General features: G+C 46.1%; 1 protein-coding gene across 2 annotated transcripts in view; it reads left to right on the forward strand.

Annotated features, from left to right (window-relative positions):
• Positions 1-19765, forward strand: part of KIRREL3 (kirre like nephrin family adhesion molecule 3) — a 753551-nt gene extending 733786 nt beyond the window's left edge. The window contains exons 11-17 of one of the 2 annotated variants that reach the window (XM_027835269.1): positions 4606-4706; positions 7346-7544; positions 9277-9312; positions 12606-12713; positions 16323-16432; positions 17826-17912; positions 18504-19765. In XM_027835269.1, coding sequence (XP_027691070.1) covers positions 4606-4706; positions 7346-7544; positions 9277-9312; positions 12606-12713; positions 16323-16432; positions 17826-17912; positions 18504-18947 — 1085 coding nt within the window. In that variant the 3' untranslated portion in view covers positions 18948-19765. The remainder of the gene's footprint in view (positions 1-4605; positions 4707-7345; positions 7545-9276; positions 9313-12605; positions 12714-16322; positions 16433-17825; positions 17913-18503) is intronic. The other variant, XM_027835270.1, reaches the window with a different exon arrangement.
• Positions 19766-21602: the final 1837 nt, after the last annotated feature.

Below are 21602 nucleotides of genomic sequence, written 5' to 3' on the forward strand. Positions count from 1 at the left end.
ATCCTCCTTTCTAATTCTGACTCCTTGCCTGATTTCCCTTCAGTCCTTCTGTCCAGTGGGCAGCATACATTCACTTGTCTGCTAGTTCTTATAGCTACAGAGAAGCCCTGGCCTTAGTAGAAAGAAGTTGGGGTGGAGAGTTTATGAGTCAGAGTACCATTTGTCAATCAACTATGTGTGTACTATGTGCCAGGAACTGTGCCAAGTGCTGAGAATACAAAAGGAGGCAAAAGTCCCTGCCCTCAAGGAGCTTACAGTCTGATGAGGGAGACAACATGCAAATAAATATACACAAAGCAAAGAATAAATAATTAACAGAGGGAAGGCACTGGAATTAAGACAGATTGGGGAAGGCTTCCTATAACAGATAAGTTTTCAGTTGGGACTTAAAAGAAAGTCAGTAATCCAGCGGCTATCAGTACCATGGACAGGAGCTGTCCAGTTTTCCTGGCTTGCTGCCTGGGAGGCTCCTGAAGTTCAGAGATCCCTCCTCAGCCCTACATCAGAATGGAAGTCCCATTCCTAAAGAGAACTTCACTTTTCTCCTTCCTCTCCACCTCACTCACAACCTGGAGTCAGTCTCCATCATAAACTCCCTAGTATTTTTTCCCCTTAGCTTCGGAGTTCCTCATAGAAATGCAAATCTGTTGTAATTAAAGGGGCTAATAAACAACAATTATGTTTGCAGCAATTTTTGTTTTGTTCCCAGTGTAATTTACTATTCTCTGCACCCCTCATCCCAGCCTTCTTTGAGCTATTTTGTGAGAAATTAGTTCCCATCCCCCACCCCAGGAGTGATAAAGAAGCATTCAGAGAAGACTCTATCCCAGCTACTACCCTGGCACAGAATTCCCAAGGAGTACTACATAGACCATGTCCATACTGTAAAGGCCTAAATGATTCTCGTTTTCTGTTCCTAGGTGGAATTGACAGGAGAGAATCAGGAACCCAATATAGCAGAGGACTCTTCTATTCCCTGGGGGTTCCTTGTACCCCAAGACTGACTAGCACTTTCTAATAACTTAATTCCTATCCCACTTCTCCCTCTCCCATCTCTGTTCTAATCCCTCTCAACAAATGGACTGCTCTCCTGAGATCCAAGACATACCCCATCCCCACCTCCTCCCAGACAAAGGCAGCATGGTGTGGCAGAAAGAACATTGATTTGAGAGTCAGAAGACCACCTAGTCTCTCTGGGCCTCAGTTTCCTCATCTGAGAAACAAGGGGATTTGACTAGGTGATCTCTAAGATCCTAATAAAGGCTGTCAAGTGGAAGTGGAGCAAATACAAAATGCTCTATTTGGCATTCAAAGCCCTTCATATCATATCCCCCTCCTCCATTTCCAGTCTTCTTATACCTTACTTACTTTGATCCAATGACACTGGCATCCTGCCTATTCCATGAACAAGAAACTCCTATCTCTTGGCCCCAGGCATTCTCTCTGGCTGTCCCCCATGCCTAGAATACTCTCCATCTTCAACTCTGACTGTTGATCTCCCTGGCTTCCTCTAAGTCCCAATTCACCTTCTACAGGAAACTTTCCCCAACCCCTCTTTAATCCTATTGCTTTCCCTCTGTCCATCATTTCCCATTTATCCTGTATATAGCTTGCTTTGTATACATTTGTTTGCACGTTGTCTCCCTCATTAGATTGTAAGCTCCTTAAGGGCAGGACTGCCTTTGGCCTCTTTTTGTATGCAACCACTTAGCACAGTGCCTGGCACATAGTAGGTGCTCAATAAACATTGGTTGATTGGTTTATTGAAGAGAAATAGATTTATTTTACCTGGTCCCAAAGGGCAAAACTAGGAGCAATAGATAGAAGTTGAAGACAAGCAGATTTAAGTTTAAGAGGCAGCACACTGTAGTGGAAAGAGTCTTACAGCCAGGAAGGCCTGAATCCAAGTCTCACCTCTGACACATTCTTGTCCTGTGACCCTGGCTAAACCATTTAGCCTCTCAGTGCTTGAAGCAACTCTCTAGTACTGTAAGTTGCATAAAACATGTTGACCTGCTTTGGTGGAGGGTGTTTCCTCATGTGGGAGTTCCCAGTGCCAGTGAAATGACAGGCCCGGGTCAGTAAACCCATAAAGAAAAATTCCCCGGCAGTCTGAGCCATCCAAAAGTAGACTGACCTGCCTCAGGAGGTCATGAGATCCTCCTGACAAGAGATCTTCAAGCAAAGGGTGAATGTTGTGCAGGTCCAAGCTGGGTTCCCTGGCCTTTGAGGTCTCTTCCAACTCTGAGTTTCTGTCATTCCTGTCCACCCCCAAATCCCATCTAGTTCTAAAACATGGTCTACTTAGACCTGCCTATCCCCTTCCCCTAATGACTGATTGCTTTCCCAGACAAGAGCACCTTGACTAAATTCAATAAACATTTAACTCTTACCTTTGTGTCAGGCACTGTCCTAGGCACTGGGGGATAGCCCAGCTTCTCCTTAGGTAGGCCTGTGAGTCCTCTGCTTCATAAGGAAGCAGCCTTGGGAGTCACCTCCATCCACTGCGGGATAGGAGGGGAAGGGCTCAGTGAACCCTAGCGTTTGTGTGTGGCACTATTACCTACACAGGAAGTTCCCAATTTACCGAAGAATCATGTTCCAAAAGTTTGTAAGTCAGTTCAGGGGAACTTGTAGCATATCAGCCTAAAACACCATCTATATAACAGCAATGTTATAAATGGTGGTTAAGTTTCCCAGGCTAGCTCACAAAACCCTCTGATCTATAAGGTATCAGAAATACTGTAGCACCTAATCACTATTTAGAACCTTGCTTCTGTGGGAAAGCTCATTCCAAGGTCCAACTTAGGACTCCAACAATGGAAACAGACATTCCCTTTCCTCTACTCTTGCCCTGGTTACAATATCCACAGAAAGTGTCTTGTGAGTCCCAAATATTTAGGAAAGGGTAGGGGTCCCCAAGGCCACAGTGGCTAAGAAGCAATAGCCCCAAAGGTGCTCCAACAAGGAGGCAGTCCCCAGCTAAGGAAGTCCTTCTTTGAATTAGATACATTTGGATATCAGGAATTCATGAGTCAGAAATTCATTATACAACCAAAATGAATTACTCATTAGCCAGTGTACAAAATGCCTAAATAACATCCAATAATAGGAGATATCTGGGCAATAAACATTTTCAGGTTTTCAAAGGGTATTAGAGAATCATCACAGCTGCTGCTCTCAGTCAGCTGCCCCACTGCAATCAGACCTGGAAATAATAGTTTATCCCACAACGTGAAAGCCTTGGATAAGCTCTAAAGAAGAACTCCCTGACAGGAAATAATGTTGACTGCATGGCCTTTTCAAGCACACTTTGTACTGCTTTTCTGTGGAAAGAAGAAGGAGAAAACAGGGCAGACATATAAAACAGATGCCACAGGGCAGGTAGAATGCTACAATGATTTCAGTGGCTACAGTTGGGTGGGATAAGGCTAAAGGTAGTTGTAGAATCACACTCCATTGCCTGTGCTTGAAGCAGCTAGGTAGCACAGTGCATGGAGTACTAGACTTCGAGACTGGAAGACTTGTGTTCAAATCTGGCCTCAAACACTACCCATGACCTAGGCAAGTCACCTGACCTCTATCTGCCTCAATTTCCTCATCTGTAAATAGGGGGATAATAATAACACCTACTTCCCATGGTTGCTGTGAGGGTAAAATGAGGTAATATTTGTAAAGCACTTTGCAAACCTTTAAGTACTATATAAATACTAGCTATTATTTAGATAATGACAAATTCTTAACATTACTTAAGTAGCAACATTGTATGAAGAGGAAAGAGCACCGGACTTAGAATCAGAAAGACCCAGGTTCAAGTTCTGACTCTACCACTTTCTTGGTATGTGCCTGGGCAGTCACTTTAACCTTTCCCTAAGCCTCAGTGTCCTCATCTGTAAAATAGAAATAATAATGCTGCCTCACAAGATTGTAGCTTAGGGGAATTTTTTTTTTTATTTAAAGCACTAGATGAATGTGAACTATTATGATTATCTGTATGGGACTGTTTGGGTGGAGTTGGAAGCCCAAATGCCCCAAGAGGTCCACCAGTCCAGGCTATCAGGGACATTTGGCAGGATCCTGGATAGATCCACCCTCTTTGACCAGCAGTTCCAGGGAGAGGATGCTATTTGTGTTAGGCAAGAGCTCCCCCTGCTGGCTATCTTCAGAATGGCATTAGTTGAAGGGGCTGGACCGCATCAGAAGAAACACAGTGACAATGATGGCTAGTAAGGGATGCATAGTGACCGTAGTGAATAGAGGACAGTCCTCAGAGCCAGGATGACCTGGATTCAAGTCCCACCTTTGATACATGCCAGCCTAGCTACACAACCCAGGTTGGACTTAACCTCTCAGTGCTCTAAGACTGTTTCAAAATCATATTAGAGAGGCATTGGTGTTCCTACAAAGATCCAGACAAATAAGAGCAGGATTGACTTCCTTCCCTGACTGTTCTTCCTTCTCTTTCTCAATCCCTCCTGCCATGTATTCATCTCCAAATCCCTAGCAGATGCATTCTGAGAATTTGTGATCAATGGGGAAGGTGGTATGCAGAGGGAAAAAACTGGAGGCAAGCTCCCTAACATGTGTTGGTATCTCTCCTCATAGGGCCCCCCATCATCTCTAGCACCCAGACCCAGCATGCCTTGCATGGCGAGAAAGGGCAAATCAAGTGTTTTATCCGGAGCACCCCTCCTCCGGATCGAATTGTGAGTAAACTTGGCGCCTGATGATCGTTGCTTCTCCCTGGCCCGTGCCACACCAGAGCAGGGAGGGTCAGATGGAAATGCATACACACAAAATAAGGACTAGGGAAAGGGACTGGACCAGAACTGAGAATCATCCAATCCATACACATCGATCAAGTGACTACTATGAGCCAGGCCTTGGGCATAGATTCAAAGGCAAAAATACAATGGTCCCTACCCATAAGGAGCTTACATTCGATCAAGACTTGGTCCAAGATTTACTCTTAACTAGTTGTGTGACATTGGACACGTCAGGTAAGGTCTCTTGACTTGAGCTTCCTCATCTACAAGATAGCAATAAACCTGCCCTATCTATTTCAGAAGGTTGTTGTTAAGCTAAAATGAGACAGCTAATTCCTAACTTACTAATGGCTTGGTCAGTTGTTTCCAGCTCAGTGTGCATTTTCCCAAAGAAACAAGTGGGAACTATTAGCAATAATTTGCTAAGCCATAAAATCCTTTTTCACCTAAAATGTAGCATGGGGAGTCTTAACTTGGAGGCCCTGGACTTTGTGGATAGATTTCAAGTGGCACATATACTTGGATTGGCAAAAAAAAAAAAAAACACTTCATTTTCACTGTCTCACTGAAAATTGGCATTTTCCTTCAATTATTTAAAACATCATTCTGATTTAAAACATCATTCTGTGTCCATGACAAAATTTTTTTAAAGGTTAAGACCTCCCCCATCCCGAACATTTGTAATGGAATACTCCAAGAACCAATGATTTTTGTAAACTTTTTGACCTCTATCCACACAGACATAAATTGTAACCCCCTTTACGCCTCAGCAGATAATCTCTCTGAGTTGCTGTGACTTAAAAAACTTCTATGTCCTTCCTGGTTCTGGGCCTCTCTGAACTAAGTGAATGTGGTCCATGGAGAACAATTCAACATTAGGCCAGCTTAGCAGGCCTGAACATGAGTAGGTGCTCTCCACACCAAATTAAACATCCAAGCTGCAAGAACGGGGGCTGCTAGAGTCTTGTTCATCTAGTTCTTTTGTCACGGGTTGCAGGAAATATATGTGAAGGTGCTTTTATAAAAGTAAACATTGTATTGCTGGTACTGCTAGAGATAGCACAGCCAAGGAACCCTGCAGGTGGGGAGAGGCCAGAAGGTTATTTCAGAGGGTTGACAAATCCACATGTGTATCTGGAGCTGTGATTTTGGTCTTTATGTAACTACAAAGTACTTCAAAGCATTACTGAATGGCACTGCTTTTGTCATCGAATAGTTTCCTTCAATCAGTACAACTACTGTCATGTGGGGAGAGCCACTGGTATCGTGGAAAGATCACTAGACTCCAGGTTCTAGATGGAATCCAGCCCTTATTAGCTTTAGAGCCTTGGAAAAGTCATTTAACCTCTGTGCCTCCTCTCCCCCATCTGTACAATGAAGCGATTGGACAAATGAGGGTTTCTTCACCTGCCCTCCATGGGCATTTTTTAATATTTTGATAACTGTATTTCAATGTAATTAAGTTTCATTTGTAATCTTATATATTTTATTTTCTGCATTTAAAAATAATATTCTGAGAAAGGGTCCTTAGGCTGCCATAGCAGTCCATGACACAAAAAAGGTTAAGGTCGCCTATACCAGCTGATTACTAGTCCTTTCCAGCTATAACCGTCTATGATCCTGCACAATCATACTGTTAAGCATACAACCTGCCTATTCTTGCACACACTTCACACAGGCACACACTTCTGCACACACTGACACATACCAGAATCCAAGCAATGAATGACTACACTCCTACACTTTCAGATTCTCTACACACACACACACACACACAACACACACATCTCTACATACTTATTTACCCCTCCATTCATCAGCACCCCTAAGCACTCACCTCCATACTCTCATAAATCTAATCTTCTATATGCAGGTCTGTATAAATTCACCCCTAGGAAACATGATGTGATGGAAAGAATCATGGCTTCTGAATTAGAGGACCTGAGTTCAAATTCAAACTCTGTCACTTTTTACCTGCATGCCCTTGAGCAAGTCACTTTACCATTCTTGGCTTTGGTTTCCTCATCTGTACAAGGAGGGATTGCATAGGCCCCTTGCATTTCGAGATCTGTGATACAACGGACACACACGAGTACTAAGACCTCTACACACAAGCAAGCATAGGTTTCCACTCAGAACACACTCTGAAGGATAGCATTTCTCCATAAAGCTATCTAGAATGAATGTGTGTGTGTGTGTGTGTTTCCATGAGAATGACTTTTTCTATATGTACAAGTATATAATGGTGTATACCCATGTTTGTGCATTTGTAAGATCTCTTCCTGTAAGTACGTGTTTCTGTTGAAGTCAGACAGGTTCCCCAGAGCAGACAGGCCAAAGTTAAGGAGCTCAAGCAGCTGTTGCTTCCTACCCAATGTGGAAAAGTACACAGAATGGGCGCTTCCTCGCGTTCCCTCAGGCAAATGCCTTCTGAAGTAGCCCTACCTCAAACTCTTCACCCTGTGTATGCGTGTATAAAAAAACTCAGAGACTTGGGGCTCAAGGTGGAAGGTGAGGGTGTTGCCCTCCTGCTTCAAATGGTATCAATGACTAATCTTTCTCTTTTTCCCCCTTCCCAGGCATGGTCCTGGAAGGAGAATGTCCTTGAGTCCGGGACCTCAGGGCGTTACACAGTTGAGACTGTCAACACCGAAGAGGGTGTCATCTCCACACTGACCATCAGCAACATCGTTCGGGCTGACTTTCAGACCATCTACAACTGCACGGCCTGGAATAGCTTTGGCTCTGACACAGAGATAATACGACTCAAGGAGCAAGGTGGGCACTGCTAAGGAAGCTGATAAGGAGGAGAGGAGAATCTGGGTGGAGGGTCCCTGACTCAGGGCTGGGTAGGGAAGTCTGGTGGAAAACGGGAACACCTGAGGCAAAATTCTACCAGTATCGTGGAGAGACAGAAAAGGTCTTCGAGCACAGAATAGTATGGCAAAAGCGGAGGTTCTGGCCCATAGCAAATGGCAAGATTAGCCAACTGTGCAAGACTGAGTCAACTTCCTCAAAGCAGGGTAAGCAGCAGCCAAATAGTAGCAGCTTGAACTGCTCTGTTCCTTCTCCCATTTTTACAAAGATCCCCAGTCAAATACCCCTATTTGACCATTGTGGGTGGCCCTATGCTTAAGAGAAGCAATCTAGGGCCTAGGAGTGGCCACTAGAGGGCAGAGAAAATGTTGGTAAGATAGGAACACTGGATCTGTCTTCAAGAAAAAAACAGAAAGAATAGCCCAGCTCAATGAGAGTTCCCAGAGGATGCCCAACCCAGGGTAAATGGGCGGGAAAGAACCCTTCTCTGTAAAAGCTGTCTGAAGTTTGCCATGAACATAGAATTAGATATTCCAGCTGAAAGGACCAAGGGCTTATGCTAAGTGGGTGGGTATAGGGCAGCCAAGCTAGAAGTAAGGCAAGGGAGAAAGGGGGAGGAAGAACAGTCCCCATTCACCATTTATGACCCAGATGTCTAGGGATTCCCAGCTCTAGAACCAGAAAAGCTCCAGAGGCAGCTGCACTCAGCTCTCCCGTGACATGGGGACAGGGAATAGCTCCAGGTTAGCCGTGTGCTATCTCTGAGATGCCCAAGCAGTTGAACCCTGACTAAGGGATGAAGCCAAACTCCAGAGTGAGTGGGTTCTTCTAGATGCCATAGCTGGGCACTCAGAAAAAGCAGCATGTCCAGAACTCCTGCTGGGCAACAGAGGAGCAGGAAGTGAGATGCCAGGGACAACTCAGACTCAGTTTCTGCTAACCAGTCCCAGCTAATCCCTTGGAGGCTAGGCCATATGACTACTTTCCAAAGTTTCAAGCTACAACTGCTCTTTCCCACTAGAAAAGTTCAGGATTTTCCTTTCTCCCCACCCCCAGAAGGAATGCCCTGAAGGTGGTTCAAGCTGGACGGACTGGCCCTGGTCCTGACCCTGACTTTCTTGAAAGGATGATATTGGGTACAGAAGGCAGAGTAGGTGGGGTTGGCCGTGCCCCTGAGTCCTGGCCATTTCTACTACATTCCCCAGGTCTGGCCACCCAGACCCTGCTAGAAGATTCCTAACTTGTTAGGAGCCTGAGATAGGTTCCTCGGACACTCAATGCCATCATGCTTGTCTCCTGACATCCATTCTCCCAATGGTAGTTCTAGTTTACGTGATTATTGGCACATAATTTGCATGACATCATCTACATGTCATCCCAAAGCCCTTTAGCCTCTTCCTGCGTGTCCCCCTAATGTTCGGTCCTTGCTTCTCTCCCGTCCTTAGCCCTCTACCTGGTATCCTCAGCCCTTGCTGCTTTTCTCACCCCCACCCACCTCGTTCCCCCCTTGGTGTCTCTAACTCTGGCTGAATAAATTCTGAATTTGACTCTGCAGGGCTGAGCCTGTTGGGTGGTCTAGGAGTTATGGTTAGGAAGAGCATTCCCTTCCAGCATTCACCCAGGCCCTCCCAGCTAGCTTGCCCCTCACCCCCACCCCGGCCCAGCTGTGGACACTTGCTTTATTTCCAAACAGGTACGGAAATGAAGTCGGAAGCTGGGCTGGAAGCAGGTATGAAAGGAGCTGCCCAGGGAAGGGGTGGGAAGGGCCCCGTTGGCTAGGTGGGGAGGAAACCCAAGAGGAGATGGAGGCTTCTGCAGGCCCCAGACTGACTACTCTGACAATTTAGGGAGGACTTCTGCAACTTGTACCAAGGGAGCAGGAATGGAGGCTCCGCAGTGAGCCTCCTTCACCCCAACATAGGTCAGAGCAGGGACCCCGGGGACCTGATCTTGTCAATGCTTGGGAGCAGGCCTAGTCCTTGAGTTGTCACCACTGCCTGCCCCGCCCTACTGTCCTTCTCATCCAGGGCCTGCTGCTCTTGCTCTGACCATTCCCTGAAGAGCATCTCTGCCCTTTGGCACCCTTTGGGTATCACTCTCCTTGCCCTAGTCTGTCCCTGGACTCCCAGAAGGCCTGTAACTTTTTATAGTTAGCAACCACTTGCCTGTCACTTGCTGGGATGCCCAGGGCCCTGCCATCTCCACCCCTGGGGTGTTCTGAGTGTCTGTGTCCTCTTACCTGGGGCTTAACTGCCTGATATTTGGCACCTTATAGTCAGGTTTAGGTCACCGGGCAATGCCCACCTCTCCAGTCACCTGGAAACAAACTTGGCACCAAACCTCCCTTGCTTGGATGGGTTCTGCTGTAGTGCTAGGCAGGAACAAGATGAGGGAGGCATAGGGGGTAGAGGCTTGGTACAAAACCTAAAAAGGAAATCAGAGTCCAGACAGATGACAAGAAGCCTCAGCCCCACTGGTCTCATAGGAACTGTGCTGTGTCCTGGGCACCTCTATGCCCTGTCCTCTTATAGATCCTGCCAACCGCCTTGTCCCCAAAGAGATCCTATCAGCCACCTCAGCCTTATCAGGACTTGGGGAAGTGCTGGGTTCTCCAGTTACCATGTGTGTGAAGCTTGAACTTCCTCCTACCTCATCTCCATCTTTTTCTATTTAATAACTAACACTCAAGGATTTGTAGTTTAAAAAGCCCGAATTTGCAGGATCTCATTTGATCTTTACAACAACCCTGAAAGGTAGGGAGTACAAGCATTATCCCCTTTTTAGGGAAGGAAATTGGGGTTCAGAGAGTTTTAAGGGACTTGCCCAACATTACCTTAGGGAGGGGGCTGGTTCTCTAGTCCAATTCTTCTGACCAAAAACCCAGGCCTCTTTCCAGTGTCTTCCTAGCCCAGTAAGCACTTGTTGGATTGGATTTCTCCTAGAGCCGACTGGCTCTCAGAGCCAACCTACTGTCTCTTCAGTGCCCTATGCACACTCCTGGGGCACTGACCCACAGGAAAGCCCCTGGAAGCCAGGCAGAGACAGTGTCTGGCAGGAGGTTAAACACCATTGTCTTCCTCCTACTATCGGGTCATGACCCATAGGATAACATTGTCCCTAACACCCCTGCAGAGAGCTTCCATTGGCAGAGTAGAAAAGTATCTCTTACTGTCTTCATTCTCCATCTGTCTGCTAACAGTCATCCCCAGCTCCTCCTAGCTCCAAGTAGAAGAAAGGATTAGGGCAGGGGATCATTTTTTCCCATCTCTCCTATATTTCCCTCCACCCACCCATTAGGAAACCCCAAAAAGGGGCCCTGAACAGCAGGGTTAAATGATCCAAATAGTCTACATGGGCAGATTCCCAGTATGTCAGCCCCTCAGCCAGAGTCTCAGGGCCTTAGACCACTACTACCTCTCTTTACTCTTGGGGGAGGAAAAAAGGACTCCAGAGACCTCTGGAGAAAATATGATTGCCCTATGGCCTTGTCTGCCTTATTGGACTTGCACTACCAAGGTGGAGGATTAGAGAGGACTGGAAAAGCTAGGGGAAGGCTGAGATCCTGAATGCTGGAGTTTTTGAATCAAGTCAAACATAGACATCAAGCCACTTTCACTCTTCAGGATCTTTACGTGCTGTCCCACCTCCCGTCCTATGAGATGCTCAAGGGACAGCATGGCAGAGTGAAAAGAGTTAGCAGCCGTCATTCAGAAAACTCTGATCTCCCACTAACAGGTGGTAAGATCCTGAACAAGTCTCTTCCCTTCTTAGAGTTTAAGTTTCATAATCCAGAAAAGAAGAATATTAGATTAGATGTTCCCTAAGGTCCCTTCCCACTCTAACGTTCAGTGATTTGGTGTCTGATGAGCTAACTCGTTGCTGGTTCACCTAGATTGGGCGAACCTTTCAGCCCTGGAGAGATTACTGGCCAGGATTTCCCAAAAGAAGAATACGAATCAGTGATCCACTTTCTGTTCCTCACAGCTCCCCCAGTCCAAGACCCCAGGGAGGGAAGGGACTGGGTGCCTTCTCACTTGAGTCAGGTCAGAATGCAAGCAGCAGAAATGTCACAAGGAGAAAGACCAGTAGAGAGAGAGAATAGCAGACAGTTCAGAAGACCAATTTAGATTGAAAAGCAGGGCTGGGTAAAAGAGAAGTGTCTTCTTTAGACTGAAGGGGAGCATCCCCTTTGCTTCCTGACAGTTGTCCCACTGTTCTGTTGTTCCTAGCCCCTCCTTGTGGGCTCAAGGACCATAGAGAACAACATAATCAGGGGATAAGAACACTAACCCTGACCCATGCACCTCTACTTATCTCTCCTGGAGAGGGAGGACTGCATTTGTTAACGATGACACAGCTATGAAATTCTCCCAAAGGCTCTCCCACTAGGCTATGCTGCCCAAATATCCATTTGTCCATCCATTCTGTGCCCCCTGGAAGTTTGGCAGAGGCTTCTGAGCCACCAAGGGCAGAGACCATTAAACTCTCTCCCAAGACAAACAAAAATGAACTGATAATTCTCTCCTGTCCAGGATTCTGAATGGCGGATTCTTTGAACATCTTATTTGTCCTTTATTCGTGACCCAGAGGCATCCTCCTTTGCCCCAATCATTCCTCACCTCTGCCTTCCAGAACTTTTCTCCTACCAGTGACTAGTTCCTGTCCCTTTGCTCCCACTTCCTTCAGCACGTCTGCCCTTTACCCCACAATGTTTGTACCTGCTAGTCCTCTCCCACCAGTCCCAATCCCCTCTTCAGTCCCTTCTGTCACCTTCATACCACTTCCCTCCCTCAGTACCCCCACCACCACCAGTGGTCCTAGATCAGTCTGACTTAGGTGGGATTCTACTGTAGTCTACCCATTCTCCATTTCCCAGGAAGGAGGGAGGTCCATCTAAGTGTGTCCCCCCAACCTGTGAAGGGCTCTACTCACACCAACAGTGGTAGAGAAGAGTTATAAGAAGTGACTGAGCTGAGTCTCCAAACACCACCACCATAATAGGTGCTTTCTTTTTTCCTGCAGAGTCCGTGCCAATGTCTGTCATCATTGGGGTAGCGGTGGGAGCCGGTGTGGCCTTTCTTGTCCTCATGGCGACCATTGTGGCCTTCTGCTGTGCCCGTTCCCAGAGAAGTATGGAGGAGCAGGGGATCTGGGATCTTCTCAGGGTGGGAGGGTGAGAATACAACCAGAATTGAACCATTCAACTCTAAGTAGGTCCTGTGATTGGAAAAGCAGTTAACAGGGGACCCTGACCACAATATGGCCAGTCATCTCAACATTTTCAATTAATTTCCTTCTGTATATAAAGTCTTGCCCTGTTTGCTAGGTAGACATGCAAAGCAAACAGCAGGAGGAGAAGGAGGAAAAGAAGAGGAGGAGGAGGAGGACAAAGGGAGGGGGGAGAGGAAATTTGCTCTTTTTGCTCTTTGCCCTTGAGTGCTTCTAGCCTAACAGGCGAAACTGGACACACACACTTGAAACAGTCCTAAGGAAAGCATGAAAGGAATGTATACCAACAAGTACAAACACTATGCAATTACATGGCAACATATGCATATACGTGGCCAAAAGGAATGTTGGGAGTAAGTGGTTGAAGGAACTGGACATTTTTTGCCCAGAAAGAAGACTGGAGGGAGAGGGAGGAGTTTACAGTGGAAGAGGAGAACCACACATGAGTACTATCTTCCCTTAAGTAACTGGAAAGAGAATTACTCTGTATCATCTCCAAAGAACAGAAGTTTTATTCTAACAATAACAGAACAACAGAAGTTATCATTCTACTAATGAATAGAGCTTTTAAAAAAGCCAAACTGGGCTCAATAAAGGAAGGAATTTTCAAACAATTCCTTTTCTGAAAATAGGATGGGCTGCCAGGTGAAGTAGCAACTTCATCACTACAAGTGTTCAGGTTAAGAATGAATTACCACCTGCCAGGGATGTTACAGAAGATATTCCTTCATTGGGTGGGAGATTAGACTAGATGACATTCTAATGGACTCTTTCCATTCTAATATTCCTGGATTCTGTGAATGGGCTTTTACAAGCCCAGAAGAGATTACATGAGAAGGTTTTCCCCACACTGAGTGTTGAGCAGTTTTGAAGGATAGGACATGTATTGATTGGCAGAAAGGAGGCAAGAGATGATCAGATATGAGGAAGATTTTGCAAGCACATATGAAGGCTCAAAAATGGAATCAAAAATATAGGAACCAAGATTGGAAAGAGTCTCAAACATTTGAAGCTGCACCTGAAAACCCACTCAACCTGAAATTTTTTCTTACTTTCCTTCTAATGAGGTCAAGCCACCACAGAGCTGTTGGGTTCATGGCTTCTTCTTGTCACTGGGCCACCAAGCCCCACCTAATCTCAAAGGCAGTATTTCCCAATCCAAACTGTGACTTTAACCAGTAAAATAATCTAAATTCTTTACCTCTGACAGCTTAGCCCTGTTGAGTGGAAACTCCCTAAGGCTTAAGCCTAGTGATGTTTATAGGATTTGAGAAATAAGGGGAATTTATATAGAACCTACTATACAGAGGCACTGGGCATCACAGGTAGGCAATGTTTTTATCCCCAGTTGAGGAAATGGGTAAGTAGAGGTTAAATGTCATGTCCAGGATCACATAGCCAGTAAGCCTCTGAGGTCAGATTTGAACTCAGGTCTTCCTGACTCTAGGCCCAGTACTCTATCTACTCCACCAGCTAGCCTCTTAAAGGTAAGGACCTTTAGTAGTAAGAGGTTTATAAATTGCTAAAAAATTTGTCACAGATCAGTGGTTGGAAAACACCTGAGAAAAATGTTAGATCTTTAAAAATACATAAATAGGGGCAGCTAGGTGGCGCAGTGAATAGAGCACCAGCCCTGAAGTCAGGAGGACCTGAGTTCAAATCCAGCCTCAGACCGAACACTTGACACTTACTAGCTGTGTGACCGTGGGCAAGTCACTTAACCCCAACTGCCTTAAAAAAAAATAAATAAATATACATAAATAAACTTTTGAAATTTGCAGGACAAAAGGCATGTTGTTAGTTTGTTGTAAGATTGTATTCTGTGTATATGTTTTCATGTAAATAAATGAAAATCTATATTCAGAGTTATATTTTAATTTTTATTCTGAATGAAAAAAAATCTCCTTTTTACTTGAAAAATTGTAAGCCACATTGTTAATAAAATAACAATGAATACTACAAAAATGCATAAATAAATAACTAACAAAGGAAGAAAGTAATATCAAACAATCAACTAAGTAGATTGGAGAAAGGGAAGGAGGGAGGGAAAAAGAGAGAGATGTCAATTCAAATATAAGCAGACAAGATAATATCTGCCCTCAAGAAGCTTACCATTCTAAAAAGAGAAGACAACACATAAAGGGGTATAGGCATTTTATCTTAAGTTATCTAGGATCTAACCCTTGATGGCTGACACAAATTTCCAGGGCTAACCCGACCCCATCTCTCCATATTTGAAACCCCTGTCAATCCTACCCTGACCATATTCTCTAACCTGCCTGGCCTCACCATCTGGTGAGCTGCTAGGATTCTTGGAGATGGTCCCAGACAAAGCTGCCCCTAGCCAACTCCTAAAACTCACTCCTTTTCATTTCTGACTTCAAAACTCTGGCCCATTGCTGTTCCTCCCACCAGGTCCCCTATGTGCAGTGAGTTTGCCTCTCCCTCTCAGTCCACTTACAGAGCTGATGACTTAACTAAACCAGCTGAGTCCAATTAGCATTTCACACCCGTCCTAGCCCAGCTGGCAGCTCCACCCTTTCCCTAGCCTCACAATTTTATAGTGTTCCATTGTTTTAAACTTCCAGTAATAACGTCATTGGATTGCCAATAAAGGAAGGGTCCTTTCATCACACAGTGCATGAGGAAAAGTAATCAGGTTTGATGACTGGAGTGACCACAAACCTGAAGACTGCAGCCACTGTGTGAAGGCAAATGACGAAGACATAAGGCAGCCAGGAGGAGTAGAAGGCAGGAAAGCTGAAGCTGATGCATGCCCCAAGAAGGTTTCCTTGGAGGTAGAGAAGAACTGATAAGTCAAGTCCCCCAACAGTATGCATCTTGAAACGAGAAGCCTGGAGACAGCTAGGTAGAGAGAATTCTGAATTTCCATTCAGTCAGTCAATAAGCACTTATTAAGTGCCTAGTATGTACCAGGCACTAAAATAATAAACTTTGGAGTCAGAAAAACCTCAGTTCAAATCCAGCTTCAAACACTTACTTAACTAGCTGTGTGACTCTGGGCAAGTCACTTAACCTCAGTTGCCTCATCTATAAAATGGGAAGAATAATAGCACCTATCTCCCATAGTAAAGTGCTTTACAAGCCTTAACGTGCTATGTAAGTGCTTGCCATTATTATAATTCCCCTCTTAAGTACTAAAATCTGGAGGACCCTAAAATATGCTCTGTGTTCTTTAAGTAATACCTTAGGGATCGCTGAATACCTGGTTGACATATGGTTCAAATGCTGGGAGCTCAGATAGCCACAAACAACAGGTCTACATTTTCAAGTCAGGGCTATTTGCTCATGAATCCTCTTGAACTTTAGATTGAAGAACAGCTAGACAGAGGTGCTTTACTCAGAAAGACCAGGGCCCCCCATTTGGGGTCACGGGGAGTAGGGACAGATCCTAAGAATAAAGGCGAAAAGCAGGGATGGCTCCCTATGGAGGAGTGAGGGCAAGGCGGGGGTAGTTTTATCCTCTGTCCGTCCCCACTCTCTGCTCAGATCTGAAAGGTGTTGTATCGGCAAAGAATGACATCCGAGTGGAGATCGTCCACAAGGAGCCCGCCTCTGGGAGAGATGCTGAGGAGCACCCCACCATCAAGCAGCTGATGGTAAAAATGTTGTCTCTTGTGTCTGTTCATCCCCACATGCACTGACCCCTCAAGGTCCTGGGCATGAGAGACATAGTAGTTAGAAGTTCAATTCAACAAGTAGAGAACACGTCCCACCCCCACCCCCTTTTTTTAGCCAATTAGGGTAAATCACCACAAGGCCAGATATAGCAGCAAGTCCAGGGGTTCAACCTAAGGTTACTTCTGTACTCTCCCCCTTTTTCCCTGCAACAACCCCAGAAAAAAAAAAGTAATTCTTTCACGGATCTCTAAGGAAATATCCAATTGCTTGCTGGGGCAAGGAGAGGACAAGCCCAGCCTTCAGTGGTAACTTAATGTTTCCCTGGACAAGTGCTGGGGCTGGCAGGAAAGCCCACAGATGGCTCCTTCCATGAGGGCTATTCCTTGGTGTCCGTAGGGATATGGACAAGGCCAGCTTCCCATCCTGATAGCCTCCCACTTGAGCTCCCCACCCTAATCCAAACCTTCAGGACACCACTACATTCCCTAGGAAGGTCAATGGATGTGCTCTGGCAGAGGGGAAGTGATGAGAAGTCCAAGTCCAAACCAACCCCATTGTGTTTTTCCCTACCCACACCCACCCTCACATGGTTTCGTGGTCAAGGAAAGACATCCTTGAAGGATTTTCTGTGGGTAAGGGAGCAGGAAGGATCCCAGAGCAAATAAGAATCAGAGTCATCCTGGAAGAGAGGAAAGGACAGGGTGGGAAGGGGATGAGGCATGATAGAAATGTCCCCTCCCTAAGACTTTTAAAAGAGACAAGTTAGAGCAAGGGATGAGGAGCAGGAAAGAGGCCCTGTTCACAAAAAAGGCTGTGACCTTGGACAAACATCACAAGTGAGAAACGTGAGAAACAGGAAAAGATGTGTGTCACAAGGGTATGCGTCATGGTGGTTATAAGTTCAATATAACAAAAGCATATGGAGCATCTACCATTAACATCATGGACACGAGTTTATCATTAACCTTATGTCTAATTATCCTCTGTCTTCTGGCAGATAAAGCTCATATTCATAAATCTCTGGCAATGCTGTGATTAAAACTTGCCATGTCCTCATTAGGGCAGGGGCTCTGATTCATAGCCAATATTTGGTTTCCCTGTATTTGGAAAGCAGAGTCATTAGAGGGTAACCCCCAAGGCCCAAACCAAGGCAAATAGAATCCTAAGAGCCCCAGTGCCCTTTATCTCTTCTCCAGACTTGGGACTGAGAAGCAAAAATAATAAAAACTAAGATTTCATCCAAGCTTCTCTGCCCTTCGGTGAAAGTAGCTGGGAAAAGCACCATCTTCAACATGCCTCTATTTTAGCCCCTGGGAAAAATGGGAATGTTGTCTCATCCCCCTTCCGCTGAAAATTCTCCTTTTACTGCAGATGGATAGAGGAGAATTCCAGCAGGACTCAGTTCTGAAGCAGCTGGAGGTGCTCAAGGAGGAGGAGAAGGAATTTCAGAACCTAAAGGTAAAAAGTAATGTCCTGAAGGCTGTTGTGGGAATTTACAGAGATGGAGGGCAATAATATTACAGATGGACTCCAGGTTCCAACACCCGGCTGGTGCAACGCCATCCACATCCAAGGAAAGCCCAAGAGACCCCCAATTATCATTGGGCAAGAAAGAAGACAGAAAGCCGTCCTGGGGACAAGCCCTCCACTCAAGTGATACCACCATACCCTAACACAACCAAAGACAGCTTGAAGTGTCAGGGCTCCTTGCTGCAATTCTGGGGGATAGTCTCATTTTTCAGTATTCAGGATGATTATTCAATTTGCACATCACTCATATAATTCAGTTCAACAAGCATTTGTTAAGCCCAGACTACTCACAAAACAGCTGTGCTTTATGCCTTTGGTGCCCTCAACTCCAGAGACCCTCCGGTCAATCCCCTCCCCATAGTGTTTCCATATCTCCAGAGGCCCCCTGAAACCCTGCCCCTCTCTTCTGTGAACACCTATCCTCTGGTGAATCACATTGGGCTGACCCAAGCAGGAAAAAATGTCAGGTTGGGTTCTCTCCAGCCTGGCACAATCATGCTTTTCTTCTTCCCTGTCTAGGACCCCACCAATGGTTACTACAGTGTCAACACGTTCAAGGAGCACCACTCTACCCCCACCATCTCCCTCTCCAGCTGCCAGCCTGACCTACGCCCTGCCGGAAAACAACGAGTGCCCACAGGCATGTCCTTCACCAACATCTACAGCACCCTGAGTGGCCAGAGTCGACTCTATGACTACGGGCAGAGATTTGTGCTGGGCATGGGCAGTTCATCCATTGAGCTGTGTGAGCGTGAATTCCAGAGAGGATCACTCAGTGACAGCAGCTCCTTCCTGGACACGCAGTGTGACAGCAGCATCAGCAGCAGTGGCAAGCAGGATGGCTATGTGCAGTTTGACAAGGCCAGCAAGGCCTCTGCCTCTTCTTCCCACCACTCCCAGTCCTCCTCCCAGAACTCGGACCCCAGCCGACCTCTGCAGCGGAGGATGCAGACTCATGTCTGAAGGACCCAGACCCATGGGAAAGGGATTGGGGAGGGAGAATAGGGCACCCTGATGTCCAAGGGGACTGTGGGTACCATGGAGGGGACCCCAGGACTAGCTGATCCCTAGGACAGCATCATCCCCCCACCACTATCCCACTTCAAAGCTCTGATCAAGCACAAATCTCTCTCCCTGACCATGGCATGGGAAATAATGGACAAAGAGGATAGCTGGAGGCATAGAGCCCAATGCTGGACAACCTCCTGCCCCCAGCCCATTTCCTAATGACCCCAGCTCTGCTGCCTTCCCTTCCCATAGGTACTGGTAGCAGCTACCACTTTGCTTTAATGAAACTGTTGTCCACTCTTGGGGCTCTATCCCCCAGGTACCCATATTTCCCCATTCTTTGTTCCTGTACTCCTCTGCAGTCTTGGGGAAATCAGGAATCTCTTCCTAACACTGTCACCCCAGGCACTCCATATCTTTTCCTGCTGTTCATAGCTACTACTTTGGAGACTGGGAAGTCAATAGTAGTCCTGAGTGGGATGCACCCCCTCAACCAATTTGGTAGGGACCCCCCACTTCTGTTTGGTGTTTTGTGGCCATATTATTGCAATTCCGTCTTTGGACTCAACATCCCTGGATTCTGAGGCAGGGGCTGACCCACTTGGAGGCTGATGGTACTGAGAGGGAGGAAGATGAGGGAAGATTTCTACACTGAAAGTAGCCCCTGCCAAAATCCACCCCTCCTTCTGTAACACAGAACCTCTCTGTGCTCCCCATTGCTTTGTGTACCCCCATAGCACAACTGGAGTTAATATAAGAGGTGTGAGAGCTTCTCTGGTCAGGATTCTTTCAATGGAAAGGTGGTGAAGAGTATTGTGAAAATGATTACATGATTACAAAGGGAACTGATTTGGGGAAAGAGTCAGGATACTGAGTGAGTGGACAGGAAGATCTGGGCATGGAATATTTCTCAGTCTCCTCCACTCTATGGGATGGCAGTACAGTTTGACTCTCACTCCACTTGGTTCAGGGAGATGACTATCCCTTGCTCATTCTCCATTCTTCCCAAGATCCTCAGCAACTGGTCTGTCAAAAGTGACGCCAAGTCTGCAGAGCAGTCTATGTCCTTCTGCCCTGCATATATCTCAGCTTGCAGTCAGGGGCAGTGGAGCTGGGGAGAGAGGAGAGTAGCAGCCCCCCACAAGAACTTGAGACAGCTCAGAGAAACAGGGAGAGCTCTGGGATCCAAAAGAGGAAGCTCCCTGTCCTTTTTCAGACAGTGGAACACCCAGTATCCTGGCCCTCACACCTTTGTTCCAGGGACAATACTGAGGGACTGGAAGGGAACCGGAAAGAAACTGTCAGTCAATATGCCAGGCACTGTGCTGAGGATACAAAGGAAGGTAAAAGACATCTCTTATCTCAAGAAGTTTGCACTCTAATGGAGAGACGAGGTGAAAGCAATTATGTTCAAACAAGATAAACTGGAGGCACTAGAATTAAAAGGGATTGGGAGAGGCTTCCTGTAGAAAGTACTTGAAAACAGACACAAGGCAGAGATAAAGAGGGAGAGAAAAGAAAGCCTAGAGGAGGAAAAAAGACAACAGAGAAGGAAAAGGCCCGGAGGGACTGTGGAGAGGTCAATAAAGCTAAGCTGTCCACCTCCTCTGAACTATTCAGAGTCAGTCACCTCTCCCGGCAGTCTCAACACCTGTTTGCTCAAGGCTAAATGTCAGCTCATCTTGAGCAAACCCCACAAAAGGTCGGGGATAGAAGATGATTTGAGCCTTATTTATATCTCCCAAACAACTTAGTGGGAAGCACAAGGGTGGGAAAAGGAAGAGCTAAAAAAAAGAAAAAGGGGCGGGGGGCCAGTGGGCAGTCCTGGATCATTCATCCAGGGGGTCACCCACATCCTATAATGTGGATGGAAGCCCTGAAGTCACACATTCCAATACAGGGTGAACAAGGAGCATGCCTCCCCTCTTAAGCCACTTTATCTCAGCTAGCAGTTTAATGAAGCATGCTCCATAAGGGTTGAGTCCCATTGTGACCTCCAAAAGACAAGTCTGTCAGGAAACGAGGGTCTGCAACTGCCACCCACCACCACGGCTACAGTAGGGTTTTGCTACCAGCCTAGCACCTCATCACTGGATTCGAGGCGCTGGAGAGGTGTTAAGCTCCCTTTCCCAGGCTTGCCTCCAATATAGTAAGTTTGTGGCTATTTCTACCATTTCTTTGTGTTTCCTAGAATAGCAGGCTGCAACTCTTCCATAAATGTCATACCAAATCCCTTTGCACCTGGGGCTTGGAGCTGGCTATTTTTGAATAAGTTCAGCAAAGCCATAGGGATAGATGATGCCTCTGTGCTTCCTGAGTGAAGAAAGACACATAGGCAGGTAGGGAACAGTGCTCAATTGAGATTCTGATAGATCTGGAGGTTTCCTTCTGTTTTGTACCCCAGATCTATCTTGGGCTTCTCCAGGGCCCCTAACCATTGCCACTACCTTACCTGGCTTCTGGTGCCACTCTGCTCCATCCCCACCACCACTACCAAGTAATATAAACACCTTCTTCCCTTAATTCAGAAGAGACAAAGGCCAGGATTTTCTTAAAGGCTTGGAAACTAAGGGAAATTAAAATAACTTATAAAAACATAGAATTGATAAG

Source organism: Vombatus ursinus, unplaced genomic scaffold (genome assembly GCF_900497805.2).
Source record: "Vombatus ursinus unplaced genomic scaffold, bare-nosed wombat genome assembly UNPS02014813.1, whole genome shotgun sequence".
NCBI lineage: Eukaryota > Metazoa > Chordata > Mammalia > Diprotodontia > Vombatidae > Vombatus > Vombatus ursinus.